The sequence below is a fragment of the Gracilinanus agilis genome, chromosome 5 (genome assembly GCF_016433145.1).
Source record: "Gracilinanus agilis isolate LMUSP501 chromosome 5, AgileGrace, whole genome shotgun sequence".
Lineage (NCBI taxonomy): Eukaryota > Metazoa > Chordata > Mammalia > Didelphimorphia > Didelphidae > Gracilinanus > Gracilinanus agilis.
In genome coordinates this window covers 196,740,365-196,752,754 of record NC_058134.1, presented here as the reverse complement: position 1 = coordinate 196,752,754, position 12,390 = coordinate 196,740,365, and the positions used below count along the sequence as shown (strand labels likewise).

General features: G+C 40.8%; 1 protein-coding gene across 2 annotated transcripts in view; it reads left to right on the top strand.

The window, feature by feature from the left end:
* SCNN1A (sodium channel epithelial 1 subunit alpha) overlaps window positions 1-12,390 on the top strand; it is a 24,098-nt gene that overhangs the window by 8,377 nt on the left and 3,331 nt on the right. For both annotated transcript variants that reach the window (XM_044679754.1, XM_044679753.1), the window contains 5 exons: window positions 2,426-2,610; window positions 7,689-7,792; window positions 8,216-8,379; window positions 8,958-9,056; window positions 9,319-9,436. In XM_044679754.1, coding sequence (XP_044535689.1) covers window positions 2,426-2,610; window positions 7,689-7,792; window positions 8,216-8,379; window positions 8,958-9,056; window positions 9,319-9,436 — 670 coding nt within the window. The remainder of the gene's footprint in view (window positions 1-2,425; window positions 2,611-7,688; window positions 7,793-8,215; window positions 8,380-8,957; window positions 9,057-9,318; window positions 9,437-12,390) is intronic.

The window sequence follows — 12,390 nt, the reverse complement described above, 5'->3', positions numbered from 1 at the left end:
ATATATATATATATATATATATATATGTCTACCTATGCCTTTCATGTTTCCCTTTTCAGTTCATTCGCTGGAAGTGAAACATTCACAAGTTATATTTCAAATATTAAATCTGTAGTTGTTTAGAAAGTTCTCTTGCTTTTACTCTTATCACTCTTCATTATCTCAGTCTTCTTTCCAAGTTTAAAGAAATTAATCTGCGCATTGTTTCATCTGGTGTAGTAGTTTTCTATCACAATCATTTGCCACAATGTGATTAGTCATTCCCCAATTGATGGGCATCCCCTCAATTTCCAGTTTTTTGCCAGCACAAAGAAAGCTGCTATAAATATTTTGGAACATACATTTGGAACTTTCCCGTTTTCCTTGATCTCCTTGGGAAATAGTGGGTATACACAGTTTTCTCATGCTCTGGGCATAATTCCAAAATGCATGAGTGAATAGCTTATACAAGGCAGAATATAATTTGTACTAATTTGTACTCCTAAAAAGGAATACAAGACACATGCAAAATAATTTATATAAGATAGAACACAATTAGTGCCATTAGAGAAATTAGAGACATTTGAGATGGCCCTTGAAGAATGAATAAGCTTTCCCTATTATTGGCAGAGTGGTAACAGGGTAGGGTGAGCAGGACTTTGTCCTAGGGTACCAGAATTTAGAGAGTGCTGACAATTTTTGCCATCCTATAGCAGTGTGGGAATGAACAACTTAGTATTTTGTTAGCAAGAATTATTAGTTAATAGGAGCCACAAGAGTTTCCTGCAACTCAGGTGAGTTTGTATCCAGTTCCCCCATCCCTCTCTACCCCCCCCCCCCAATCTTCCTCCCTTTGGTGATAGCCTTCCCAGTAGTGGCTTCTAAGTGTCCCAGCACCTTTCTCCCCAAGATGTCCATAACCACGGTAAGCTCCCTGAAATCTCCATCCCCACATGTTTTCTCAGCAGCAGTCTTGTGTTATTTGGGGATCTCCAATCTACTCTCATGCTTCTTGCTCCAGTTGCAAAAATTATTACTTATGATTATCTGCTTCTTGGTGCTGTTTCCTTGTATCTCCTGTCTGCTCCCTCAGTTTCATCTATTCTAAGCTTAGTATCAGATGGTTTTGGTCTGGTGACAGGACCTTTTCTTCCTTGTCTCTCTGCTCTCTTGGCTTCCTGAACCCTTCAATCAATAGCTTCATTTCTCAGATCCTGAGGCCTCTCTGCTGGTCCTTTTACCCTATCAATTACTGGCTAAAAAAAGAAAATCTGTGTGGTTTTTTCTTGTGCAAATAACTTCTGTTATAGTTACAGTTTGTAAAATACTCATTTGGCTCTTTGAGTTGTAGATTTAAATTTGCTTTGGAAAATATTCTTTAAAGAAACAATATACTTGAATGTAGGGGCTCTTCACTTTTTGGGTATCCTGGAACTTTGGAAGCCAGTCTGGTGAAGCCTTTCTTAGAATCATTTTAAAAAAAACTCTTGCCTTACAACTTAGAATCAATATTGTGTATTGGTTCCAAGGCAGAAAATCTGTAAGGACTAGCAAAGGGGGTTAAGTGCCTTCCCTAGAGTCACAGAGCTAGGAAGTTTCTGAGGTCAGATTTGAACCCAGGATCTCCCATCTCTAGGCTTGGTTTTCAATTCATTAAGTTACCTGGCTGCCCCCAGAATCATATTTTTAATTGCATCAATGAAAATAGGATTAAAAGGAGACCAAATATATTGAAATAAAGATGTAATACTTTTATTATCTAAGCTTATGGTCCTCTTAAAATCCCTAGTGTGACTTTGGTGTGACCTTGGGACTAGCCCAAGGCAAAGCTTCTCTCCCAGAGAACCCTAGATTAAGGGTGTCCATTTTCTCCACCCTGGGCATCTTGAAGACTCCATTTGAGCAGAACAGTTAGGTTCAGATTGGGAGCAAAGTAACAAGCTTACTTTATACAAGACCTCTTTGGCTCTTCCTGATTTGTAAGTAGGAAGAATAATCCATTTCTTCTCTGTTCCATTTAAGATGGCTATTGTAAAATTAAAGTGATTTAATAAAAGTGGAAATATTTTTAGTAATAAAAAGTACAATACCAATTAAATATATTAAATAGCAATTATTATTATTCTATTCCATCTATACCCTAATCTCATTCCTGAGTCCTGTTGTCCTTATGAAATGCTCTCTTTTCTTGCCACCAAGACAGATCTGATTCTCCCATTTTCTGGCCTGAATTTTCTCTCATTGGCTTCTCTTTTCTCTTTCTATTCTCCCTTTCTTCCCTTTCCACCACATACTATTTGATCTCTTCAATTAGCACACTAATGTCTCAGACTCTCTGACTGCCTACCTGGTCCTTGAGAGGGCCTCATCTTTTTTTTTTCTTTTTTTCTTTTTTCTGCCTCCCTTCTGCCCTTCTTCTAACCCTTTTCTGGAATCCGTGTCTCAGTGTAACAAGAACAAATCAGACTGCTTCTACCAGACCTATTCCTCGGGGGTGGATGCTGTCCGAGAGTGGTATCGTTTTCATTTTATCAACATCCTGGCTCACCTGGACTCCCAAGACCTGGATGAGGCTGCATTGGGTAATTTCATCTTTGCCTGTCGCTTCAACCAGGTGTCCTGCAACCAGGGGTGAGTTACCCCACTCTTTCTACTTCTTTCTCCTCCTTCCCCCCTTTTCCCCTCACAATTTAACTCTCTTCATTTTTCTTTGGGGCTGACCTTTTCCCTTGAGTTCTTTCTGAGCAGCCATGAGGTGCCATGATAACTCACTGCTTCCCCAATCTTTGTATTGCCTAGTAGGAATTACAGTGGCAGGTATGTTAGATTTTGAGTCAAGAGGGCCTAAGCTTGCTTTCTTGCTTTTCTTCTTACTAAATGAATGACTTTAAGCAATCACATGACTTCTCTGGGCCTCAGTTTCCACCTCTATAAAAATTCCTTTCAAGTCTGAATCCTATGATTGTAGCTGAGCTGGGTTGTCTGACAGCAGAGGGTAATCCATAGAGAATTAGGGTTGGAGCTTGAGTTTTATGTTTGAGGATCTTAAGGGTTTCTCTGCCAGAAATCTGGACTTTTTTCTTTTTTGCCTGTCCATCAGTATATGATATGCTATGATATCATATCACTATATTATAATACTATATTGCACTATACTATATTATATCCTATCATATCACATTATATCCTATCATATCACATCATACCCTATCACATCACATCATATCATGCCATGTTATGGCATGGCATATTATGTTATATTATAGCATATCATATCATATAATATATCATATATATTTAAATAGAAATATATTATATTACGTTATTATGTCCTAGGTTATTTAAAAAATAATCTGTTTGTTTATTAGATTAGAATTCCCCAGGTATCTTTCATCCTTTCTCCTACTCATTCTTTTTTTATTTTAATTTTTGAAAACTTTTTTGATAATTGTTTTCTACTATTTTACTAGTTAGATAATCTCCCTCTCTCCTTCTCCCCACCTGTGTTAATAATCTCATAAAGGTTATACCAGGTCTTTCATGTGATACATATTTTCATATCTCCCATGCTGTGACAGAAGACACATATCACACATACAATAAAAACATTCATGAAGAAAATAAAGTGAAAAATGGGATGCTTTGTATCTTTCCCACTTCTTCTTCTTTTTATTTTTTAAACCCTTATCTTCTGTTTAGAATCAATACTGTGTATTGGTTCCTAGGCAAAAGAGTGGTAAAGGCCAGACAATGGGGGTTAAGTGGTGTTCCCGTGTCACCTAGCTAGGAAATGTCTACGGCTAGATTTGAACCCAGGACCTTATATTTCTAGGCAGCCACTTAGCTGTCCCTTCTCCCACTCATTCTTTAAGATGAATATATTCAGCTCCTAGGTTATTCTTATTTCCCAAATACATGTAAGTGCCAGAGAAGTTCCAGCTGCTGCCCAATTTCTGAGGGGGTTAAAAAAGGGAGAGTTTGTGGGCAAGGAGATATAGATGGGTGGGAGACCTGCTCTGTGTCTAGTTTGGTCCCTTTCCTCCCCTTCCCCTTCCCTCCATGTCCTCCCAAATTACATTAAGAACAGTATGTTAAGTTCAGAATTGGGAAGGGGGCAGTGAGGTGGTTCAGAGATTGGAGAGCCAGACCTGGAGTGAGGAGGTCTTAGGTTCAAATCTGGCCTCAGACACTTCCTAGCTCTCTTACCCTGAGCAAGTCAAGTCACTTAATTCTATTTGCCTAGCCCTTGTTGGTCTTCTGTCTTAGAAGTGATCCTAAGACAAAAGGTAAGGGTTTAAAAATAAAACAAAGTAAAAAATTAGGACCAAATATGGTAGGCTGACGAAGTATCTGTCTTAAAAAGAAAACAACCTCCAAATGGAGAAGGTGATTGAGCTGTTGTAAACTGGTCCTGGCCAGACTGGACCATAGCTGCCATTTTCCCTTAGCCCCAGCAATGGGAGTTCACAAGTAAGTCTGGATACGTCCAGAGGAAGATGATGGAGCTAAAATGGTCCAAGTTGAGGGAAATGGGACTGCAAAGAGAGGAAGGACTTTGGAGGAGAGTGGGACCATTGATTTCGACTGGAAAGATTTACATATTTGAAAAGGGGATACAACATTCTGCTTAGATTCAGTGGAGAGAGCTAGGACTAGTGGAAAGGAGGTTCAGAGAGGTAGATTTTGGTTCAGTGAAAAGAACTTCCTAACAATTACAGCTGTGCCCAAATGAAGTGATCCCCTTGGGCTGTAGTGAGAGCTCCCTCTTACTTGAGGAACTCAAAAAGAAGCAGAGCAGGGCTGCTAGGTGGCTCTGTAGATTAAGATCCAGGGTTTTCAGGTCAATGTAAGAGCTTGAAAAAATCAAAATAAAACCCTTACCTTCCATCTTAGATCCAGCACTGTGTATTGGCTCCAAGGCAGAAGAGAGGTAAGGGCCGGGCAATGGGGGTTAAATGGCTTGTCCAGGGTCACACAGCTGGCAAGTGTCTGAGGTCAAATTTGAACCCAGAATCTTCTATCTCTAGCCATGGCTATCTCCTGAGCTGCCCCAAGGAAAGTATGGATTTAAAAAAAAGAAGAAGCAGAGCAGGTTGCAGTTTGGCCCCTGGCGCAGTGGGTCCCTCAGAGCCTGATAGCTCAAATCAATGACCTTTTTAAAAATTAAAACCTAATTCCAATATTCCAGGGTAAAAGTGGTTGTCAAGGCAGTTTAGAGCAATAAAAGCAATAGATGAGGAGGCGAAGAGCAATCTATAAGAAATGTTCCCTGGGTGGGGTCTTGGCTCCTGTCAAAACCATTTTTTATTATTTTTGCTCCAAGGCCCAGGTCATTTCACCTGGGGAAAAGGTAGCTCACATTTCTCCAGGTCTGAAACAGGTTTTTTGCTCACAATAGTCTAGGCTAAGGTGTGTGTGTGTGTGTGTGTGTGTGTGTGTGTGTGTGTGATGGTGGTGTTGGGGGGAATTGTTGTTAGTTCAGGCCTCCCTAGTTCCACTCTTATCCTGACCTAAAACAGAAGCCATTCTCTTTAATTCAAAATTATTTTATTTTTCCAATTACATGTAATAATAATTTTCAACATACGTTTTCTGAAATTATAAGATCCAAATCGTCTCCCTCCCTCCCTTTCTTCTCCCCCTTCTTGGAGATGCTAAGCGATTTGATCTGGATTCTACACGTATTACCATGTAAAACATCCTTTCGTATTGGCCATTGTTATAAGAGAACACTCAGAGAAAAGCAAAACCCCCCAGTAAAGCCATAAATAAGCTAATGTGAAAGGTAGTTTGCTCTGATCTGCATCCAACTCCAAAAGTTCTTTCTCTAGAGGTAGATAGCATTCTTTGTCCGAAGTCCAAGAGAAGTTACTCTTGCCAGGAATGTTGTAGGTAGGGAACTGACTAGATGACATCTGAGCTCCTTTCTAGCTCTGAAGCTTCTGTGATCTGCTCCTACTAATTTTAACCTCCTCCCAAATCTCCTTCAATAGAGGGGTCCTCAGAAGATCACTTTCTCCCCTTCCAAATCCCCCAGTGGGAACTCTTCTAAGGTAGCATCTGCCATCTGTCAAACTGAATTGCTAGGTCTTATAAGAAGGCAGTAAATGTCTCAGCTGCTCTGGCCCCTCTCCAGACTGTCCCGTGACACCCTTCTCTCCCTAATTCCTTCCATTTTTCCAAGTCATATGTTTTATTTTCTAACTCTAAGCAGGTGTTTGTTTAGGGACAGACTTAGCCACCTGGAGGGTGTGGGCAAGCACGTGGGATTTGATCAGTCCATACCTCCCAGCCTTTCTCTAATTCTCCCCAGTTTCTAACCCTTCTCTTCTATTCTGACCTTGAATAGTTCTGAAGCTTCTTCCTCTTGCTGTTTCTCCTCCCCATCATATACTCCATCTTTCCTATATTTCATTTATGCCTTGTCTTTTAAGTCTGATATTTGGGAGAATCTGGAAAGAGGGATGTGGAATAGATGAGTTCACTCTAGGATAAGTTAGAACTCAGAGAGAATTTGGAGATTAAGTAGGCCAGTTTTTTCATATTACACATGAGAGAATTTAGGTCCAGAGAAGGTAAAGGACTTTTCCAAGGCCACATAGCTAGTTAGTGGTAGAATCAGGACTCAGAACCCAGGTATACTGATTCCCAACCCAGAGTTATTTCCAACATACAACCCTGTTTTCCTGCTTCTGAAGTTTATACATCATTGACAAATAGGTATGTAGACTCTGCAGCCTTGTCTGTGTAGGGCCTCCTTCATCCCTGCCAACCTCTATAGCCTGACTAGGGGAGGTGGGGTGGTTCTTCCAGTTGGAGAATTGCTATTGATGACAATGATACCTTGGATTGTTGTAGAACCTTCTCTCAGAGCTTAGAGGCTCCTTCCTGGGAGGGGATGACCAGAGGCCATTTAGTCAATGCCCTTGACTCTGATCTTCTTTGCTTTTCCTTGATGTGACTCTTCCAGTTTTTCCTTCAACCTTTCTAATTCAAAAAAATGGTTTGGGAGCAGGCATGGGCTGTGCTGAGTACCTTCTCTCAGGGTACTTATAATCTGAAGGATTATATAATACTGTGTGCTTGAAAAGTGAACTAACCAGCCAAAAGGTTGAGTTGCTGGAAATGATCTTTCTAAATTCCACTTTTTGTCTCTCACTGGCACATATCTTTTAAAGGACAGCCCCTACACATCTTTATCTCAGCTAGATTGCAAACTCCTTGAAGGTAGGGATCAAGGCTTTTTTTCCCATTTACACCCTTACTTTCTAACTTAGAATACATACTAAGTATCAGCTTCCAAGGCAGAAGAGAGGTAAGGGCTAGGCAACTGGGGTTAAGTGACTTGCTCAGGGTAATACAGTTAGGAAGTGTCTGAGGTCATATTTGAACCCAGGACTTACCATTTTCAGGCCTGGTCCTCTATCCCCTGAGCCACTTAGCTGCCCCTTTTTTTTCATGGGGCGGGAGGAGCATTTATTATTTGTCTTTGTTTTCCTGGTGCACAGCATGGTGAATTGACTCAATTGAAATGACTGTGAGTTGTCAAATAACCAAGGAGGGGTTCAGATAGAAAGTACTATAGGAGTCCAGAGGGGAAAAAAGAGAAGTGAAGGGTTCTTTTTGTCCCCAACCCAACTCCCATTTCCTTTCTTCTGTTTCCTCTCTTTCTCTCCTAACACAATTTTTTTTCTCTTCTCACTATTAAGGAATTACTCCCAGTTTCATCACCCTGTATATGGAAATTGTTACACCTTCAATGGCAAAAATAATTCCAACCTCTGGATGTCCTCTACTCCTGGGATCAATAATGGTAACAGACTCTTCTCTAGACCTTCTATCAATTCTTCTTTTCAGCTGCTCTCATTCCTCACATCTTCCTCACTTCTTACCCCCTTTTCCCAGTCCATTGTGCCAGGTTTGCTTGTTTTCTCCTACCCTTAGTTCCAATTTCATAGCTCCCAAGCAAATGCAGTGCATTCTGGAGGTGGCCATCTTAGCCATCTCTCTCTCTCCTTTGAGTTATACCCCCAAATTCATTGCAAAATAGATAGGAATCTGGTTCTAATTGTCTTTACTGATTCACAAATCCTATGACTTTCTTGATCTCGGTTCTTCCTGACTTTAATCCCTTAAATTTTGGGGAGCTGGAAAAGATTAGCGTGAGGATGAGATGACTTCTTTCCCCTTAATTCTCATTTCCTTCAATTCCATCTTACTTTACCAACCCTTCTAGGTCTGTCCCTGACCCTACGAACAGAACGAAATGACTTCATTCCTCTGCTGTCCACAGTGACAGGGGCCAGGGTGATGGTGCATGGGCAAGATGAACCACCATTCATGGATGATGGTGGCTTCAACCTTCGGCCAGGCGTGGAGACATCTATCAGCATGAGAAAGGCATGGGCACTAGGCCTAAAGCCCTGGGTGTAGGGTAGGAGGATAGAAAGGATTGGGAGGAAGGGTCTCATGGGTATGAAGGGCAAGAATTGCAGCAAGAAGGCTGAGAAGACTCTCAGCAATGACTCTTGGTGCCATAGCATGGAGGAGAAGGGGAGAATTTCATCTCAAGGACAAATTGAGAATAGGAATTGGGGTGCAGGGTTCCTACTGAGTGAATATAAGGAATGTGGGGTCTTCAGGGATGAGTACTGTGAGTGAGGGATCTTGAGGAGCAGGGACATGGCTACCCTGGGGATTAGGAACTGGGATTATGAGACATTTTAAGGATTAGATGTAGCAAATAGTAAAACTATTGGCTCTTGGCAGCTGAGAGGGAAGAAAGGCCTTGGAGGACCTGAGAAGCCTAAGAAACTAGATATTGGGATGACTCCTGGAAGACATGTGAATTTGTTAGTTGTCATGGGATTATGGAGACTGACAGATTTAAGTGTAAACCTGAGGGTTCAGCCAGGGAGAATAGGATTTTGGGGAGGGGTAAGACTAATTATCTTTCTGTGTTTGGGTAATGTGGACAGGAAACCCTGGACCGACTTGGGGGTAACTATGGGGATTGTACCAAGAATGGCAGTGAAATCCAAGTTGAGAACATCTACTTTTCCAAATATACACAGCAGGTAAGGTCTCAAGTCTATGTATCCCCCTTCCTCCTCATCCCCACCCCCATCTTCTAGATTAGTTCAAGACTCAGTAGCCAGAGCCACCCTTCCTTTCCCCAGATTGTTATGAAGGGTGGAGAGTACTTGGTGTAGTGCCCTTTCCTTCCTCTTCTCTCTTCCTCCTTGGGATGTCCTAGTGGGGTTGTTGCTAGGGGATGGGTCTGGTCCATCTCCATGATCTAGCTCTTTTCTCCCTGCATTCATTCCCTTTCTCCCCCAGGTATGTATCCACTCCTGCTTCCAGGAAAGCATGATCCGGGAGTGTGGATGTGCATATATGTCCTACCCAAAGCGCGATGGTGTAGAGTTTTGTGACTATAAGAAGCACACAGCCTGGGGTGAGCCACTTGTCTGCTTTTTGGTATTAACATAGAACTCCGGTGGGGATCTCTTCCCTTGGTACCCTCTCTCTTCTTTGGGGAAAAACACTTGTTCCTTAACAGCTTGTTCCTCCCCTTTGGTCTCCTGGCTCTCACTTTCATAGCTTTTGTTGGTGTTTCTCTCTCTCTCTGTCTCTGTCTCTGTCTGAGTCTCTGTTCTGTGTGTATTCTCTCTGTGTTTATCTTTCTCTTTTCTCAATCACATGTTCCATCTTTGGTTTATTGTTTCTCTCTCTGGTTATCCTGTTTTTGATCTCATTCTCCTTCAAACCTCTGATGCTCTAACTAAGTTCCTCTCTTAGTTTCTTTTTGAGTCTTACAGAATCTAAGAATTTTGAGGAACTTGGAGATCATCAAATCTAACTTGCAATTCAACAGGAATCTCTGGTATAAAGAAAGTCTCATAAGGAACCACTGAAGGTTCTCAAGCAGAAGTGTCATAGTCAGATTTGTGTTTGAGGAATATCACTTTGGCAGCTATCTTGAGGATCACTTTGGGGAGGTGGAGGGAAGAATTATGATAGGGAATCAGATTAGGAAATAATTGGCATAGTACAGAGAAATAGTGATGAGGACCTGACTAGGATGGTTGCCATGGAATGCAATGAAATGGCCAATGTAATAGAATGGGTAAGGACTGAGAAATAGATGACAGAGCAGATAGATCCTTGAGAGAATAATTAAAATAAGGAAGGATAGGAAACTGGTTTTGGGAAGCACAGAGTAACTGTGACAAATGAACTGAGAGGCAGGTTGAGTGAGGGAGGTCTATTGAGTATATAAAGGGTTGTAAATTCCCTGGAGGATGGGGAACAATGACTTTTTATATCACTTAAAAGTGGTTCACTGAGAACTAACAGCAAAAGGAATTTAGGTTATATATAAAGCTGATGTTGATAATAGTAGCTAACCTTTTTATAGCATCTACTATGTGCCAGACACTGTACTAAACACTTTACAATTATTCACTCATTTGATCCTCATAACAATCCTGGGAAGTTGATATTAATATTATCCCCATTTTACAGTTGAGAAAACATAAGGCAATCAAGGATTAAGTGATTTGCCCAAGGTCATGCAGTGTCTGAAACTGGATTTGAATTCAGATCTTCCTGAATTCTAGCCAGTGCTCTATTAACTGTATAGGCTGCTGCCTCTAGATGTCTATTTCTTACTGAAAACTATAATAGACAGGGCTCAAAGACTGAAAGAGTATGTGAAATTCCCTTCCTTAGAGAATCTTAAAAAGGAGTTTAAAGAAATAACCTAAGATGACTTACAGTTAGGAGAATCTGGGACTGATTGAATAACTGCACCCATCATCATAAATGGACAGCTGTCAACATGGAAGAAAGTCTCCAGTGGTGTGCCCCAGGGATTAACTTTTGTCCTGAGCTGTTCAACATTTTGTTATTAATTTAGATGAATCAGATTTGTCAAATTAGCCTGATATGGAGAAGAGTGGGAGCTGTCCAAAAGTGAAATTGAAGGGAGTGGGGTCTTCCTCACCAGAGGTCTTTCAGCAGAATCTGGATGGCTGAGATTATATTTTCCTATGTATGGGGCTGTATAAGATGGTCTGGGAGGTCCATTGCAGCTCAAACATACTGTAATTCATGAATGAATAATAAGAACCAAGACTATTGTAGTTGATCAGCAGTTACAAAATATTATTATTATTATTTTTAAACCCTTACCTTCCATCTTGGAGTCAATACTGTGTATTGGCTCCAAGGCAGAAGAATGGTAAGGGTAGGCAATGGGAGTCAAGTGACTTGCCCAGGGTCACACAGCTGGGAAGTGTCTGAGGCCAGATTTGAACCTAGGACCTCCCATCTCTAGGCCTGGCTTTCAATCCACTGAGCTACCCAGCTGCCCCCAGTTATAAAATATTCTAATGTGGGTTGACCACCTGAAAGGGAAATTGAGGACTGAGGGAAATATGGGTAGAAGATTTAAAGATTAAGATAGGGAAAAGACATAAAGAGGGTAAAGAGAGGCACAAAGACTTGGGAATCTTGATCATAACTTTCAGCCTGTTGGTTGCTCCTCTGAAGGTATAAGAGAGCAAATTATAGGTGAATACAGTTTTTATTGAAGTTCCAAGGAATGGGGAATGAGAGATAGTTAATCAAACATGTGACATGGTGTTGGAAAATTTAATATCATTTTGGTAAATGGCAACAAGATGAAAGAGATGGAGGCAAAGACAATGTTGAAGCCAGCTGGGCCAGCCCAGAGGTTCATTTGACTTTTGGACTGCAGGTGTGGTGAATGGTAAGAATACCACAAGATTTGAGTCCCAATTCAAATATCCAGAAATCAATTATTTGAAATATTAGAAATATATCCATAAGTCTGGTACATGAGCATATTGTTCATAAGAGTCAGCTATTGAATGCATTTTTTATACTTTCATGATCTGTTTATAACTGGAACCCTATAATATGGAGTATTGATGGAATGGCTAGAAATTAGAAAGGATCTGATCTACCAGGACTATTCTGAAGGATTTATGACAAAGAATGGTTTCCACTTGCAGGAAAGAACTGTTGGAGTCAGAATGGATATTTATGAAGGTTTTTTGAATAAATAAAAATAAATTTATTTAATAAAAAAATAGGTTTAGGAGAAGCAAGGAAAAGAGAAATGGAAGGACAGAATATTGTGATCTGGGCAGGGGAGAGGGATTTCAATAGGCAAGACCAAGGTGGCATGCCATATGGGATGGAAGGAAAAGTGCTTGGCTTTATATATATATATATATATATATGTAGATAGATAGATAGATAGACAGAGATAGATATTTATGGGGGTCTTTTCCCCTTCCTTCCTTCCTTCCTTCCTTCCTTCCTTCCTTCCTTCCTTCCTTCCTTCCTTCCTTCCTTCCTTCTTTCCTTCCTTCCTTCCTT